A 19,166-nucleotide genomic window follows, 5' to 3' on the forward strand; every position below is an offset into this window, starting at 1 on the left:
ATAAGAAAGAAGTCAAAATTCCTAGGGGTTTTCATAGTATGATTAGCTGTATGCTTTCCATTTGTTATTCCCCTTAATGAGAACATGAAAATGTTTTCTTCCTACCTTCTGATATAAAAAGTCCATTTTCAAAGAAATTCTCCCCCTTTCTCCACATAGATAAGAAAAATGGATTCTATTTCAGTGAGTTTGAGACTCGTTTTTAAATTCTCTGAATACCACACACACACTGTCCTATGTATCATATCCCTAGCTTTACCAATATGTTTGAAAGTTCTGTTTAAGTATATTTGAAAAATATTTACTCAAAACCAGGATTTAAAAATCACTTTCGTTAAGGAGAAATTAAAAGTACAGGCTTTGATAACTGCCTCGACAACTGATAAGAGGAGATTTACTTCTTAATATCAAGGGATATTTTGGGATACTTTAGGATTAAAGGAAGATATCAGAAACAAATCCTCAAATAATTCATAAACAGAAGAAAAAAATGAAAATTTTAGAAAACTGAGACAAATTTCTAGAAAAATACATATGCTGTTCATCTTTATATCTAAAACGAGGACAACAAATTAGAGACATTCAATTTTACTTCAGTCATTATCTACTCTATGCTAAATTTCAAAATCTTTATCATAAACCTTTTCAATATTCTTATAAGAACAGCAAAATATTCAAACTGAACAATTAACTGAATCACCAAAATTTGTTATTTCTGCTTCCCTTCTATCACACACAAAATGCTTTCCATTCTCAACTGGGTTGTAGTATCTTAACGGGTTTTTCTTGACCCTTTCCCCCCTTAATTTCACTCTGCAATAGATTTGGTATAAAAAAAAATATCTGCTTCACAATGACATTTTGTCAGGGGAAGTCTAGCTTTGAACTCACTTCTCCCACTACTAACAGCCCTGGCTTCTCCTTTACAATACCCAAGTGTATTAAACAGAGTCTAGCTGCTGCCACTTTCTCATTAAACTTTGATAAGCTAAGCTTTTTAAACCACATAAAAATTTCATCATCTTTCTTCTGACCTTTGGAAAAACTAAAGGAAAGGATAAGGTCATAAAATTACTTTGCAGCAGAGTGGTAGGGCTTTCAAACGAGTCTACAATTGGTTGCAAAACAAATGCCCTAAAATAAATTCTGTACTTTTGTGGCCTGCACCAGATGGCAATTATATTTAATCCTTCATCATCCACAGGCACCATACTGAGTGCTAATTAAAGTACTATCATAGAATGACAGACTCCTGGGACAAACCATGACTTTCTTTTAAAGCTCCTTGGGATTGAATGCATCCCACCCACTGTTTTGGGATTCTACTGTTAAGACAAAATTTCCACCTCTGCTCCTAGTTTTACTTTCAGGGAATGATTCTAGAGAATTAAAGCTCCCCACTCTTCTTTGTAGAATCAGAATTAAGTTACCAAAATCCTCCACCCAAGTTGATGGAAGTCAGGAGCAAATCATTTGCAGTATAGTAAAGCACAACCCCCTCCACGCCTTAGTAGACAGTCATAATGTGAACATTCATGGCCAAAAATGTTTATCACCTGGTAACCAATCTAGTAAGGAGACTCTCTTAACCTTGCTGCATTTGGATGACTGACACACAACAGTCCATCACTGAAACAATATTTTTAAGACTTTCATATCTGGTAGACCCTGCTAGATTTTATGCTCCATTGGAACAGCCTCTTGAGAACTCAAGGGTTGCCTCCATGCCATGATGAGGCACCACAAAAGAACTTATAGTAGTACCTAAAAATAAATCCAAGAGTCCATTGTTTTTAACTTTTCTAACCAAAAGAAAAATCACCTCCCCTAACCTACTTCTAATGAATATATATTATAAAGAAAAACAAAAACAAAATATGCATATTTTCATTGATAAATGATTAAAATGGGCATTAAAAATAGTTTCTGATCTTCTATGACAAATTTAGGATACATCTTAATCTGCCATAACTGATGAAGTATCTAGGAACAAAGCATTGCTTGCTTGGATATCCTTCTATCCGTTTACTATACCTATCTTGTGAAGTGCAGTTCATTTTCGCTAACCTTTATTTCTAAGCTGACTGCCTAGATTCTGGAATGCTATGGGAGAACATATCTTTCTACTTAATGTTAAGTGTCACTTTTTAGGCAGATTGATCAAGTCAAGATATAAGTTCAAATCTAACCAGCACATGAGAATTTAGACATGGATCTTTAGACTTGATTTTGGTTGGCATCTATATTAAAACTTAAAACCTCCATGTTATCTGTTAGTTTTCCCAAGAAAGCTCTTCGTGACTATACCTCCACAATAACTCTCATATCCATCTCCTTTTATACACTTGCGCTGCTACCACCCTAATTTAGGCCTTCATCGCTTCTTAAATGAATTGGTGTAAGAGTTTATTTTCGTTTCCCTACCTCTAGTCTTTTCCGTCTCCAAACCATTCTGCTAAAATGCAAGGGTGACAATACATACCTCGCTCAGAACCTTAAGTGGCACTTCATTACACCAATGGGTAAGACATAGATGCTTTTGCTTGACATACAAAAGGCTCTATATAATCAGGATTCAATCCACCTTCTTAATCTTATTTCACAGTATCACCTCTAGGCTCAGTCTTCACCCGAGACTTTCCAGAGAACCCTGCATCAGCACTGAGTCCAGGCCACCTGCTTATGGCCTTTATCTTTGCTCAATGGTGATCTAGTGGCCATTCTTGGATCACATCTACCTCAAATTGTCAGGTCCTACCCTCCTGTCTGTACTCTCCCAGGCTGTATCTTCCCATACTCTGGTCTGCTCTGAATTGGCCCTCCTAGGACATAACATCACAACTTGCCCTGAGTTTAGATCTCAAAGGAGAACCTTGAAGAGTAATTACCTGTCTCCTTCAACAGACCCTTAACCAACGACTGATACTCTGCCAGGATTAATTCCTCAGTGATTAGTATAATTCCATCATACTCTCTCCATCCCAGTGATTCTGACCCCCCTCTGGCTATCTCTGTACAAACCTTGTTCCCCCCATCCCCCACTGCCTGTTTTCTTACTTCCATTCCCCTCAACTCTACCCTCCAAATATCCCTTACCATATCTACTCACCCCTTTCACTGTGCTCTCTGGAATACCTGCTATAGTTAACAAACTTGCCTTCATCTTCTACAATGTTGTTGTATAAATTTTTCTGGTTCTGCTCTCGATCCTGAATCATCAATTCACTAGTCTTCCCAGGTTTATCTGAATCCATTCCTTTTGTCATTTTTAATGGCACAATAATTCCATCATATTCATATACTATAATTTGTTCAACTATTCCCCAAATGGTGGGTACATTTTTAATTTCCAATTTTTTGCTACTTCAAAAAGAGCTGCAATAAATATTTTTGTACAGATAGGTATTTTTCTTCTTTCTTTGACCTCTTTGGCATACAAGCCTAGTCAGGAGTGGTGCTGCTTGGTCGAATGGTACTCAGTTTGGTGACATTGGGGATATAGTTCCAAAATGTTTTCTAGAGTAGATACAACAATTCATAGCTCCACCAGCAGTGCATTAATGTGCCTGTTTTTGTGTAGCCCCTCCAATATTTATCATTTTCCGTTTTTGTCAACTTTACCAATCTGATGGATGTGAGGTGGAACTTCAGAGTTGCTTTAGTTTGCATTTCTCTATAGTGATTTGGAACTTTTTTTTATATGGTGGATGATGATATCTTTGAGAACTGTTTCTTCATATCCTTTTACCACACATCAAATGGGGAATGGTTCTCATTCTTTATAAAACGGAATTAACTCCTTACAGATCTTGGAAATGAGATATTTATCAGAGAAATCTGCATCAAAGACTTCTTCCTAGTTAACTGTTTTCCTTCTAATAATAACTGTATTGATTTTTCCTAGACTCTACGATTAAAGGAATGATTAGAGGTTGCTGACAATTTAAAAAGGAAAAACGTGTGAGAGAGTAACTGCAAACAAAAGAAACTACCTAGTCCTGAATGAGGGAGGAGAGAGCAAGAAACGAACAATAATCTAAGGGAGTATGCATAATTTGGGGAACAGCTAGCCTGTGTATATGAATATAATGGAATACTACCATACTGTAAAAAATGACAGATGATGCCAGAGAATCTGAGGTAGTATAAACTGATACAAAGTAAAGTGAGCAGAACAAGGAGAACAACTTGTACAAGCACAATAATATTGTCAAGAAAAATATTTTTGAGAAAATTAAGAATTCTGGTCAATGTTACCCATTTCCTGACAGATGGGTGATGGACTCAAGATAAAGAATGAGTCATACTTTTTTGGACAGGTTCACTTAGGGATTTCTATTGCTTGACCATTCATATTTATTACAAGGGTTTTTTTTCCTTCCTCCAGGTTTTTTAATTGGAGGTAGGAGAGGTTACCAAGTGATGTTCCCACTCCCCTTTCCCCAAAAGAACCACTTAAATTTTTTTTAAAAAATACAGAGAAGACAACAGAAGGAAGTTCAGAAGGAAGCAGAGACAAGCAGGACAGTTTTGAAAGTAATGTGTGGAAAAACATACAATATGAAATAAACAATATAAAACAGAGATTCATAGTTTCACCTACAGTCCTTTTTTTGTGTTATGCTATATATGTGGAAATATTCTTTTTTGGTGTTTAAATTCAGAATTGAAAATAATATAAAATTAAAAGGGAAGTAGAGAGCCAGAGTTCAGTTTGGACAGGTCATTCTAGACCTACTTGATTTTTTCCCCCTTTTTTTGACATAGTTATTAGATTGAGAATGAATGAAAAAACATTTATTAAATGCTTACCATGTGCTAAGCACTGGTGACACAAATACAAAAGCAAAGAAAGTCCTTTTCTTCAAAGAGCTTACATTTGAAGGGGGAGAGGAGAAATCACATGTAGTAGAGTGGTAGGGAAGGAAGGAGGGGCACTTTGGTCCAGAAAGTTACAGGCAAAAATGAAAGGGGCTCTGAAGTAAGTAGCCTGACATACTCCATCCAGGAAAAATGGTAGAGGTGATTTGATCATATTGTAATTCATGGTTCTAGAACTCTAGGGGGATGGGGCATGGTTTTGGGGCACTTTCCTCATAAACCCCTTAAGGCCCACAAATGAGGAGGAAATACAGTAAAGCATAGGTGAGAGTTTCCTGAAACAGCATCCAAGGAGAGGCAGCTATCAATCACTGGGGATGCAGGGCAGAAGTTTCTCCTGAAGGGCACATTATTTATGGAAGTACATGGGCTCCAGGGACTTTCACTTACACCCCAGACTTAACTATTATTATTAGAGATCATAAGAAAAGAAACATTTATGTTTGCATGGCATTTTAAACTTTCATATCCATTACTTCATTTGATCTGATTCTCAAAAGAGTCCTATGAGGCAGACAGGGAATGGATGTTATCCCCATTTTGTAGATGGGGAAAACTGAGGCTCAGAGATATTAAGTAAGTTGCTCTGGGCTTTTGATTAGTAAAAAGCACAGCCAGTAGTAGAACCTAAGCCTTATAAGGTTTTATCAAGTTGTATTTCCATTATATTATGTTTACTCTTTAACTAATAGCATGGCAGCTGCCTGAATCTAAATGATATAACAAATTAGTCAAAAAAGGCCTTATTTTCTTAAGGGTCATAAGTTGAGATTTCTAAAGCAATTTAGCTTTAGCTGGTCTCAGTCAGAAAGGGAAAGAAATCAGGTTTGGGGGTCATAATTGATAACTTTTATTATAACTGTTATCAATGTGACTTGTGAACACAACAACTACTAAAATTGCTTGCTGAAAGGTTACCAATAATCTCTTGCTAAATCTGATTCAATCTTCTCAGGTCTTTGTCCTTCTTGATTCGTCAACACTTTTGGCACAGCTAACTACCTCTTCTGTCCAGATATTCTCTGGCTTCCCTGTCTATACCCTCTGTTACATTCGGTCAATTTCAATTTTTAAGGAGTTAATTTCTATTCAGTCATGAACCCAGGTCTGGTCCTAATCACATCTTGCCTGGACTACTGCAATAACCTCCTGATGGGTCCCCCTGTTTCAAAGTCTATTCTTTATCTGAAGCCATCCTCCATAATGCTGTCAAAACAATTGTTCTAAAGCAAAGGTCTAATGATGTTATTCCTCTGATCAAAAATCTTGAGCATCTCCTTGCCTACGGGACAAAATACAAATGCCTCAATCTGGTAGGCAAAAGCCTTCTACAATTTGGTTCTAACCAACCATCCAGGATTAAGTCACATCTTTTTTCTACATTCAATGTTCCAATCAAACTGTTCTATTTAGTATTCCCTCCAGAGGTGGGGAACCTGCCCCCTTGAGTGCAGCCTTTTGACTGAATCCAAGTTTCACAAACAAATCCTTTTATTAAGGGGATTTGTTCTATATGGCCTCAAGGCGGCAGGCTCCCCACCCCTGCCACCTGGACTCAACAGTCTACCTTCTTCCCTTTGCAAAGGCTGTCCCTGCCCAATACTCCCCCTCCCCAGATACTCCTTCTTGTCTCAGTTCAGATGCCACAAAGTCTTTTATCTCTCCAGTTGTTAGTGCCTGATTCACTCCCACCTCACCTCAGCCTCTTAGATCCTGGCTCAAATAACATCTTCCTGAGGCCTTTCCTGATCCTCTAAGCTACTAGTGCTCCTCTTTCCCCTACTTAAAAATTACCTTGTAATTGACTTGATATATACTTATTTAGGTAGACATTTTCTCCCCTAACAGAATGTAAGCTCCTTGATTACATGCACTGTTTTATTTTTGTCTTTGTATTCTCGGTACCTAACACAGTGCCTGGCACACAGTAAGCACTCAATAAATGATTATTGATTGATTTCTCCTGAAATTATCTTATATTTAATTATCTGTTTGCATTTGTATTCTCCAATAGGACACAAGCACCTGTCAGGAGGATTATTTTTTGTTTGTTTTTGAATCTCCTGCTTTTTGCACATACAAGTTATTTGATACATATTTGTTAAAATAAATGGTTGATATAGTAAAAAGATCTGGAGTCAGAAGACCTGGGTTCAAGTTCTGACTCTAGCCTTATGGTATGAATTCCTGTATGTTATTCTGAACTTCATTTCCCTCATCTGTACAATGAAGAGGTTAGACTAATTTATTTCTAAGCTTTTCCAGCTCTAATATTCTATAAAATTTGATCTTTTTCTTCATTGTAAGGCTAAAAGGTAGCCAACAAAGAAAGAAGCAGCAAGTGCTTCATATGACCCAACCTTAAATCAATGAAAATTTGCCATGTTTTAATTTAGTATCATGTCTAGACGTAATATGGAGCTAGATATGACTGTGAGGTTAATTTTTATAATGAATTAATCAGTAAATTATTTTTAATGATAAAGTCTGAGAGCTATTGGTCTATTAACATTCTTGTGGATTCAGAACTTCTAAGACTAATACAAGTTATTTAATAGGGATCTTAATAGAATGCTTTAAGGTTTACAAAATGCTTCGATGTCAAGGAACTTATACTCTGCAAAGAAATAAAACCTGGGTGGCTTGTTTCTTTGAAATCACATCTTCATATTAAAATTAACACTGTTACTGTATCATAAGTAGTTTGGTATAGAGGGTACAGGACCAGCCTTGGAATCTGAAAGGAAAATCTGAGATGTGTACTGGCCGTGTGACCATGGAGAAGTCATTTAAACTCTTAGTGCCCCTTTAGACTACAAATTACATAGAAGGGTTTAAAAAAATCTGTATCATGTGTCCATCAATTAAAGAGTGGCTAAAGAAACTGCAGTATGTGAATGTAATATTACTGTGCTATAAGAAATAACGAATGTGATGAATACAGAGAAATATGAAAAGATCTAAATGAACTGATGCAGAGTGAATTAAGTGAACTGGGGAAAAATATCACAGTGACAATGTAAATGGAAAGAAAAACAACTACAAAACAATAAAAAAATGAATGCTGCAAAATTATAAAGAACAAGCTGGACCACAAGGAAGAAATATGATATGACAATTCCCTTCATATTTTTACAGAGATGTGGGAGGTATCCATGCGTGTGGAACACTGCATATAATGTTAGATTTTTTCAACATATTAATAGGTTTTAATGAATTTTTTTCTCTTCTTTTCCTTAAAAAAAAAATTCTTTGCATTAAATGAAGACTCTCTTGGAGGAGGAAAGAGGCAGGATACAAGGGGAAAATCAAGGCACCATAAAAACAAAAGATAGCAATAAAAACCTATTTCAAAAATAAAATATATGCTTGATTTTAAAAAATCTTCGTCAGTTGAAAAAGTCTCCATACCAGGAATTCCCCATAATGATAAAACCACAGATAAATGACCCAATTACTGGGTATTTCTCTAGGCACAAAGGTATCTTTTGTTGACCTCCGAAGGGATTTATAGGCTGTATCTCCTTAATAAGGAGGGTAAATTTATTTATCAGTTTTTGGCAACAAACGTTTTTCTTTCCAAATTAATTTCTAGTGTGGAATAATATTTCAATGATCAATTTCAACATCAATACCCAATACTGAATGAGAAATGTTTGTGTTTAGTATAAACTACTTGCCTTCATATACATTAGCATTTATTTTCTAATCCTTAGTTGACTGTATTTCATGAGAATTGATAAACCAATCTCAACATAAATTTACATAAATTATAACATATAATAGTTCAGCTGAGGAGTGGTAAAAAATTAAGTCAGAGCACTTTTCTAGATGTATTAATCTTTAAGATCTATCTATTTATCTGTTTGTTTATCTGTCTGTCTAGTTAGCTAGCCATCTCCACCCTAAATCCTGCTTCCACACGTTTCTATGGCATAAAGGTTCTTAAGGGCTATACCAACAAAATGCAAATTCTGAAAGGTCCTATCAAGCTGGAAGGGCTTTGAAGGTAGTTTCAATAATGTACTATGTCTAATCTACGGAGGAACCTAAGTGCAATGAGGCTCATTACCAAAATACTGGCCACTGAGTAATGAAGTTTTTGGTCACAACAACTCAGAAAGATGGTTTAATGTATTCAGGAGTCGCAATCTGTGTTGGTGGAGGGAATCTGCACACTGATGAACTCATGGAACTCAAAGTACTAAAGTGAAGATAAGTCATACTTAAGAATAAAATTATTATTTTCTTCCAGAAACTAAACAGTGACTATTATTATTTCTAATTTATTGAAATATTTTTTATGTATCAGCATCCTTTAAAATAGGTAGATTTTGAATTTTTTTTTAAGTTACAGATGCAGAACAATTAGAGCCTAGTTGTAAGTTTAAAAACAGAAATAAAAAAATTTAACATTCTTTGTCACATAACATGTTTACATGGAACATGGCTCTCAAGCATTAATCTTGTAGAGAACTGGCAGCTCACCTGGTTCCTGTCCCGGGCATTTGTGTACCTAATCTTCTGTATGAAGTAAAATATCAGCCATGCTGAAGAAATAATCATCAAAACAATAAAGGATATTGACACGAAGACTAGAGAACCACGGCTGAAGTTCTTTGCTGGTATACGAGTCCCAACAGCTATTGTCATTTGTACAGAGATGTTCTTCTCCAGATAACTCAAAATGTCCTTACCCCTCAATTCTGTAATCATCACAGCAACGATATCTCCAGTTCCTGCAATATAAAAAGATGTGTCACTGAGCTGACATCTAGACTCAACATCAAGTTATAAAATAAACAAGTTATTTAAATTACTCTGCCATTTGCTGTCACCCTTTACAGTTTAAAATTTCAGATTAAATATTCAAAAGAACTGAAACTGTGATTAGTGTATTCTACTATGAAGAGGCAGTTTTATATTTGCTACCAGAGAGAGTAACTGAAAGGATAGACAGGAAGAGTATTTAGAAACCTCTGAGAGTAATAAAGCCCATGGAAGGTATAGAGCACTGAATTCATCAAGGAAAATCTTGTCAACTGGACTCTGAAGCCAAACTATCCTGAAATACTAGAATCATGGCCCAGTTTTAGGAGAAATAATACTCCAAGCTAGAAGCACAATATCAGAATGGGAATAACCTCAGACGACAAATACAGTGTCCAAACCAAAGTCTACCAGGCATCTTCTCTAAATTATCTTCAACATGCAGCAATAAATCTTCCACTGAAGACCTACAGCAATGGGGAATCTAATCTCTGCTGAAGAAGCCCAGACAGCTCTGTTAGGATTGTGCCTTATATCCACTTGAAATCTAAATATCTGAAACTCATATTTACTGCTCTCAGTTCTGCTCTCTTAGACCAAACAAAAGTCCAGACACCAGGGGTTCTTAACCTGAAGTCTGTGAACTTAAAAAAAAAAAAAAAACACCACCAAAAAACAACCCAACGATATCTGTATCTCAATATAATGTCTCCTCTGTAATCTTAAATATTTAAAAAGAATATTCTGAGAATAGGTCCATAGACTTCAACAGACTGTCAAAGAGCCTGTGGTCAGGACCTTCCACAAAAGCCTCCAAGATACTCCAAATACTCATTTTAATTTTAAATTAAATTTTTTTTCAATTAACTAAAAATTTGTTTTTCCTCTTTTCCCCTCCTCTAACTGAAAAAGAAAGAAAAGCTCTTGTAACAAATATGTATAATCAAAAGAAAATACATTAATGTATACTTTCTTGTATTCACTGTATTTCTTCTTTCCCCTCTTCAATCCCTAAGAACATAATCTACCCCCCATGACTGCCTTTTTTATTTACTCCCTCAATACATTTAGATTTTGAAGGGATACTTGATTCTTATCCTCTTATTAAAATGTTAGCATAATATCATCAAACAACTCCTTCAGATTATTCAAATGAATTTACCTGTCTAGGTTTTCCTTGATTCTCATATTTGCATTTCAAACTTCCTACTCAGTTCTGTTCCTTTCAACAGAAATTCTTGAAAAGTCCTCGATTGAATTAAAGATCCATTTTCCCCTGATAGAATTATACTCAGATTTGCAAGGCACGTTGTTCTCTGTCGTAAAAACATTATATTCCCAAATCTGCTCTTATTTAGGATAAAAACTGCCAGGTCTTGTGTGATCTTAACTATAGTTTTTTGGTACTTAAAACTATTTCTAGATGATTGTGGTATTTTATTTGACGCAAGAGCTCTGGATTTTGGCTATGACATTAGGACTTTTCTGTGATGGATTGTCTAATGTTGGCTACGTGCTATGTGGGGGTTGTGGCAAGATGGGGCAGGGACAAGATATTAGGAAGTAACCGGAGCTCACGCTCCCGAGGCAGGGGGCTGTGCCATGTGGAGTTGTGGTGAACTGGGGTAGGAACAGGATACGGGGAAGTAGCTGGAGCATGTGCTCCTGAGGCAGGGGGCTGTGCCATGTGGGAGTGGGACGGCAGAGAATGAGCTTCCTTTGTCATGTCCTCTCCCTAGGTGTAGCGCTAACCCCAGACGTCTCCTTCCTGTATCCGGGCCTAGCTTCCTGTCACGTCCTCTCCCTTGGTGCAGTGCTAACCCCAGACATCCCCTTCCGGTATCTGATCCTACAATCAATGACTGGTAGGCGGGCTGAGGAGGAGGGGCTAGGAAGGCATATAGGGGCGGTAGGGGTCGGAGCTCGCTCTCTCTTGCTCCTGCTCTCTTGCTCTTGCTTTCCTGCTTGGCCTTGCTGTGATGGCCTCTGAATAAAGCTCGAGTGTTTGCACCTCCTGATCAGCTCGTCTCTGTGTTTACCTGGGTGGGCTCCGAAGACTGGTAAGTATGACCCTGGCAGCCTGCTCCTTATAGGAGGAGAGTGCACGGCACGACCGGCACACTTTTCCTTCTGGAGATTCTTTCAGAAGGTGGATTCTTTCTATTTTCACTTTGTCCTCAGGTTCTAATAAATATACATAGTTTTTATTTATGATTTCTTGAAATACAGTGTCCAGGCCTTTTTTCTTTTAATTAAGGGTTTAAAGGAATTCAGTGATTCTTACATTATCTTTCTTTGATCTGTTTTCCAAGTGGCTATTTTTGATTAGATCTTAGATTTTGTTTTATTTTCAATCTTTTGATTTTGCTCTAATATTTCTTGCTGCCTCATGGAGTCACTGATTCTGTCTGGTCTATTTTAGTTTTCAAGGAGCCTGTTACTTGGGTAAAGTTCACCATTTTCTCTTTTAAACTATTTATTCTCCATTCAATTCTTTCTTTCAGAAGCTTTTATTTCATTTTTTAATTTAGTTGTTACTGTGTTACTATCTCTCTTTTAGGATGATCTCTAGTATTTACAATAATATTTCATCCTGGTCAGTATCTTCTTTGGTTCACTCTTCTCTACAATTTTAGTTTCTGAATTGAACCCTTATATAAAAGTCAAGTTCCACTCTCTGCTTTGGTTTTGGATTGGATAGTCAGCCCTACTTCTTCTCATTCTGGGTCCTTGTACTGACCTCCGTCTTCCAGAGTTAGGTCATCCTGGACTTCTGTGAGGTCTAAGCATTATTTCTTCAGGGCCCTTTATTATGTCTCAGGACAGAGTGCTAGGGAATTCACTTACAGCGGGGCGTAGGGGTAACCCAGTCTGTGCACTGCTATACCACAATGGTCACTGCTATTATGCTTGAATTCTAAGCCTGCCCTGGGGATTTCTCAGGGTGAAGTGCTATCCCCACTTGCTGTACTTGGAAAGAGAACCTTGTAAATTACATATGTCTCTGGCCTGTCTCTGGTTGCACTGGGGGATTGCTGGTTTATTTGCCAGTGCTGGTGCTAGCTTTGCTATCACTTCCCTTTCCTACTGGCTATGGTCTTTTGACTGCCTTTTCTGTGTGCAGTTTTGGGATAGAAAAAAATCATGTAGTCTCTTATTGAATTTCCTGGTATTATTAGGTCTGGTGAGAATTTCAGGTTTTTGTTGGAGTAGTTATGTAGGAGGAGCTGGGTAGTCTGCCTCTCTGTTCAGGCAGCCATCTTTGCTGGAAGTTGATGACTACAATACTGTAAAGTATAACTTAATCATGACCTTAAAAGACTTATGGTGAAACATGTCTGCCACTTCTTGGTAGAGAGGTGGATTAAATGTACAGAATGAGATATATATTTTAGACTTGACCAATGTATTGATTGGTTTTGCTTGATTATACTTATTTGTTACAAGGAAGGGCTTCTATTTGGCAGATTCATAGTGGTAGAATGTGAAAAAAATTGTAAAAGGAGGAAAAAACATCAATGAAATAAGAATATATGGAAGAAAACAAAAAATTAAGAGACATAAACATATGGAGTAATTATGTTACTACTTTGTTAAATTTAATACGCACTTAAAAATAAACTGTACAGCATAGAAACCTACAATTCCATAAACAACTTCTTTCTGGTGTGTGTTGTTTGTATTCTGAAATGTTTGTCAATTAGTCAACAAGTATTTATTAAGCACTTACTATGTGTCAGGCAATGTGCTAAGATCTGAGTATAGATTAAAAAAAAGTCCTTTGTCCAAGAAAAACTAATGGCAGACATAGCATGAAAATAATGTATATATGAAATACATAGAGAGCAGATGGAAAACAACCTAAGAGGGGAAGACACTAGCAGCTCTGGGGATTGAGGAAAGCCTAATATAGTAGGATTTCATCTGAGTCTTGGGAATCTAAGAGATAAGCTAAGAGAGTTAGGGAATCTAAGAGGCAAAGGAGGGCATTCTAGGCATGGATGACAGCCAATGCAAAGGCACTGAGAAGGGTGATGGAGCATCCTGTTCAAAGAATTCTGAACATTTGGATCAGTGTAGCTAGATCATAAGAACATATGGAGGGGGTAAAAAGTGCAAGATGACTAGAAAAGGAAGAAAAGGTCAATTATGAAGAGCTTTCATAGGAAACCACTGGAGGTTATGGAGCAGTGAAGTGACATGGTAAGACCTGTGCTTTAGAAAAAATTACTCTGGCAGATATATGGAGGACGGAATGAAGTGGAGAGACACCTGAGGCAGGGAGACTAATTAAAAGGCTTTTTCAATAGTACAAGCAAGGGGTGAAGAAGGTATAAACGAGAGAGATGTGAATGGAGAGCAAATACACAGAAAACATTGTGAAAGCAGAGACAATAAGATGGATATGGGGGGTGAATTAGAGTGAGGAGTCAAGGACCACTCTGAAGTTAAACTTGGTAACTGGGAAGGCAGTGTTGTCCTTCACAGAAACAGGGACGTTCTAAAGAGGGGAGGGTTTGAGGGACAAAATACTGAGTTCTTTTTCGGACACGCTGAGTTTGAGATGCCTACGGAATACCCAGTGTGAAATGTCAAAAAGACCTAAGTCGACATGAGACGGTGGCTCCGGAAAGAGACTAGAGCTAGATATACGGGTCTAGTAATCATCTGCACTGAAACAGTGAATGAATCCCGGGAAGCTGATGAGATCACTAAGTGAAACAGTACAGATCAAGAAGAGAAGAAGAGCCTTGGGGGGTACTCTTGGTTAGCTGGAATGACATGGATGAAGAACCCAAAAAGGAGACTGTGAAGGAGTAGTTGGACAGACAGAAGGAGGACCAGCAGACAGCAGTATAACGAAGACCGAGAGAAGAGAGTCTAGGGGAAGAGGGAAATCAATGGCATAAAATGCTGCAGCAAATTAAAAAAGGATGAGGATTGAGGAAGAGTCATTGGATTTGGCAATTAGGAGATCATTGGTCATTTTGAAGAGGGTGGTTTCAGCTGAATGATGGAGTTGGAAACCAGACTGCCATAGAGTTTAGAAGGTAATGAGAGGAGAAGTGGAGTCACTAAGCATAGAAAGCTTTTTCAAAGAGTTTAGCCACAAAGAGAAGGAGAGATATGACAAGAATTGTTAGGGATGTCAGACTGAGTAAGGGTCTTGTAAGGATGTATCTGTTGATTATGGTTAACAATACAATTAAAAAATAGTTGAGCCATTTTGTCTTCTCTCTGTTGTACATATTCCACTTCTGATTCATCACAAGCAGGGATCCTCCTTCCTTTTACTTCTACCATAGTCTGTTAGAAGCCCTTCAGGTTTTGAACAGTCAGTGTGTAAAATTCAGCCCATTCTGGTCTTTAGTATTCTTGATATCATTATAGAACTATGCCACTCTCTTTCGTTCATTCTTAAATTACCTATCTGCTTCTATTTTCTTTCTTTTTTCTTTTTTTATTCAGCCAGTTGGGGTTAAGTGACTTTCCCAGGGTCACACAGCTAGTGAGTATCAAGTGTCTGAGGCCCTATTTGAACTCGGGGCCTCTTGACTCCAAGGCCAGAGCTCTATCCACTGTGCAATCCAGCTGCCCCTGCTTCTATTTTCTTAACAGATCTTTTTATCCATCTAAATTGGTCTATGATACAACTAGTGTTCTCTCTTCTTGTACCTCTTTCTTTGGTCATTTGTTTTTGGACTATACGAATTTTGTTCTTGATAACTTTCTGTTCCTCTTCAGCAAACTGCCCCCTGTTTTGGGCCATGAAACCTACCCTTTCTCCACAGAACTGTAGATCTAGGGTTGAAAGGTATATCAGAGGCAATTAGTACACCTCATTCCCATTTTTAAAATGGGGAAACTGAGACCCCACAAGTACTGAACTCTCTGAAATTCACTCTCAAAATCTAGTAAGCACTTCCAGTAAAGATAATTGATCAGTGAGAAAGCCAGGTGACTCTATTCTTGAAACCCCTTCATTATCATGAAATACCAAGCAAACTTCTCAATGTCCCACTAAGCATAATGACAGAAGAAACAAAAAACAAAAAACAAACACAAAAAAGTAAAGTTGAAATAATCACTTGAACACAGGGAGGGACTGAAATGACAGCAGCTCCCTAGGGAGCTAGGGCAGTCTCATAGCCCTGGAGCTAAATCTAGCATGTGGGGCACTTCTATACATTTCCACGCCTATGCCCTCTCCTATTTCTCTGCTGTATCACTTTGGGGCATAGGGCAGGGACAAAGATTCTTGTTTCTTTTCACACTCCATTCTACCCCACTTCTTGCCCATAATTCATCAGATTTATTTGCACCAGTAATAGGACTGGCCCAGACCAAAGAACTAGGATTTAACCTCAGGGGAGTACAAAAGAATCAAATACTAAAAAAATATAAAGTTTTTGTCACTAGCTATGGTCATCGAAACAGTTATAGAGGAACTAAGATAGATTTTACTTCCTCTATAAATAAGAAAATGGCAAAAAATTACTCATTAAAATAAACATGAATTTTTTGGTCTGTCAAAAGAAAAAGATGTACAAAATGGTTCAAGAAACATGACCTATCAGTATGATGCTTATAGGTATCATAAAATAAAAAAATCTGTAATTAAACTTAAGAGTTTGGTCTAAATTATATCATGCTTCAACTATAAATTTTAAAAAAAGGAAGGGTGGCAGCTATGGTATCTGATAAAATGGAATTCAAGGAAGAAATTTTTAATAAGAAAACAAGGGCATTTTATAATGGTGAAAAATACACATATAATACGTAACAATTTACAGGCATGAAACAATTCAATACTTAAATTTATATAAGAAAAATTAACAGCATTTAGTAAGAAAAAACAAATATAACAGCAAGGAATTTCAACACTCTATCAAATGTGACAAAACACATAAAATGATTAAGAAAGAAATCAGAGAACTGAACTGCTTACTTTAAAAAGTTATATAGATATATGGAGAAAACAAAATGGGAGAAGCAGGAAATATAGATTCTTTTCAAGTATACATGGGAGGCCTAAAACAATGATCAATAGTAGGCCATGGAGAAGCCCTATATGAATTCAAAAAAAGGGAAACGATATACACTGTGTTTTCAGACTTTAATGCAAATGCAAAAAAATGAACAAGAATGAAGTTTGTAAAATTCTATGGAAACTGAAAAACAACTCAATAATGACTGGATTTTTAAAATGAGAAAAATAACATAATATTTAAAAGACATCAATACCATATATCTCAAAGCTTATAGGATGTAGCCAATGTTTTTAGAGAAAATTTTATATTGCTAAATGCCTAGAAACAGAAAAATATATATTAAGTTTATGCTGACAGCCTTGAAAAAGGAAACACAGCAATCCAAGCAAAGGAAAGTAAACAAATTATGAAAGAAAGATCAGAAAGAAATGTAATGGAGAAGGCAAGAACAAGAAAATGCAGTTGTTTTTTTTTTTTTAAAGAACAACCAAACTGACAAACTATTAGCAAATTGAATTTTTTAAAAGGAGGGAAAAATATAAGTTGGCAAAACTATAAATGAAAAGGGGGAAAAACAGAACAGAATCAAGAATATTATTAGGGAAATTAGAATACATACGTGTGTGTGTGTGTGTATATATAACAAAATAATTTCACTGAAACAGATGACTGTCTATAAAAACATAAACTGACCAAATTGATACACAAGGAAATTAAAATTTTAACTAGACCAATCTCTGAAGAAGAATAAGATATTCAAATGGCTCTGTGATCTTATTGATTTAGGAGTTCCCTTCAATGATGAATGAATGAATGAATGAAAGAAAAAGCATTTATTAAGTGTCCCAAACACTATGCTAAACTCTAGAAATACAAATACAAAAACAAGACAGCTCTGGCTCTCAAGGAGCCCACATACTAACAAGGAGAAATAATACAGACAGGAGATTTGGAAAGGCCCAATGACTATTAGAGTGCTGCAGCAAAGCAGAAGATAATGCATCTTCTTAGTGTCATATTTTCACGGATAAACCATATCACATTCTGATGTTGAGTCATCTGACAATGCCAAGGACTGATACAGATTGCAACCAACTCCCTGTAACTCCTGTTCATGTCTTCCCATAAGTTTGCTACACATAAGTACACTCAATGTGCCGAAAACTTTTCTTGCTTTTTCTTTCCTTGTTTTTTTTTTTTGACATCAAAATGATGTCAGTGTGACTGTCCACCAGGCATTTCTCACTCTCATCTTGTGACATGCCCATCTTCTCTTCTCATTATATCCTTTCTTGATGGGATTTTTTGTTTCTATTCTTCAAAGTTCTTCATTGGTTACATGGTATAGGCCCACTCACACACATTTATGGGCCACTTTATTGCCCTCTGAGTAATATTAAATTTTAATTTTTTATAGACTGTTGTATTCCATATTGTATTGCTTTTCCAAAAGAAAACACAAAATGGTCCTTGGTCATGTTGGAACCTTCTTCTACAGTGAAGATGGCAGAGTGGTGGAAAAGTGAGTCAAGGTATTAAGAATTACAGTTTTTAGATCAGTTATAAATTTGAATGACAATTTTAAGTGTGAGATATCTTTTCAATGATCAGTAACAATGGATATATATTGGAGGACCAGAATATCATATTGATTAACAATCTAAATCTTCAAATAATTACTCCTAAAACACATTTAGCCTAGATGGATTCAAAGAAAAATTCAAACTTTACAAGAACAAATAATTGCTATTATAGGTTACTCATAAAAAAGACAGATTATTCCCCAGTACTTTTTAATTAATTGATTTTTTTTTTTTGATGAGGCAATCGGGGTTGAGTGACTTGCCCAAGGTCACACAACTAGTACGTGTCAAGTGTTTGGTCTGAGGCTGGATTTGAACTCAGGTCCTCCTGACTTCAGGGCCGGTGCTCTATCCACTGCGCCACCAAGCTGCCCCTTCCCCAGTACGTTTTAAGAAATATGTAAGTTTGGCGACTTTTAAAACCAAATAAAATTACACTGAAAATTATAAACTGATTTCCCTAATGGATATAGATACAAAAATACTAACAATAAATATGAGTCAAAAGAATACAGCAATACATTAGGAAAATTATTACTTATGACCAAGCAGGGCTTAAACAAGTCAATCAAAGCTAGATCAACATCACAAAAACTACCAACATTTAAAAAAGAAAAAAAACACTAAGAACATAAGACAAACAAAATAAAACCCTCAAAAAACCCCATAAAATTTATATCAATAGATGCAGAAAAAGTCTTTAACAAATTTGAACACTAATGACAAAAGCAAAAAAATGGTAGTTATCAAGGGATTTTTCCTCAACACATAAAAGATATCTCTTTTTAAGCCAAGAGCCACCATAATATGCAATGGAAAATACTAAAAGTATTCCCACTAAAAATAGGTAAAAAGATGCTCATTCTCATTGCTTTTATTTGACACAGTATTGGAAATCTTAATAACTGTAATAAGCCAAGAAAAAGAAATTCAAGAGATT

At 36.4% G+C, this 19,166-nt stretch overlaps 1 protein-coding gene across 5 annotated transcripts in view; it reads right to left on the minus strand.

The window, feature by feature from the left end:
- The window catches only part of RNF130 (ring finger protein 130), a 124,294-nt gene that overhangs the window by 47,029 nt on the left and 58,099 nt on the right, over nucleotides 1-19,166 (minus strand). For all 5 annotated transcript variants that reach the window (XM_027867309.1, XM_027867312.1, XM_027867310.1 and 2 more), the window contains exon 3: nucleotides 9,370-9,620. In XM_027867309.1, the coding sequence (XP_027723110.1) occupies nucleotides 9,370-9,620 (251 nt within the window). The remainder of the gene's footprint in view (nucleotides 1-9,369; nucleotides 9,621-19,166) is intronic.

The sequence above is a fragment of the Vombatus ursinus genome, unplaced genomic scaffold (assembly GCF_900497805.2).
Source record: "Vombatus ursinus unplaced genomic scaffold, bare-nosed wombat genome assembly UNPS02014785.1, whole genome shotgun sequence".
Lineage (NCBI taxonomy): Eukaryota > Metazoa > Chordata > Mammalia > Diprotodontia > Vombatidae > Vombatus > Vombatus ursinus.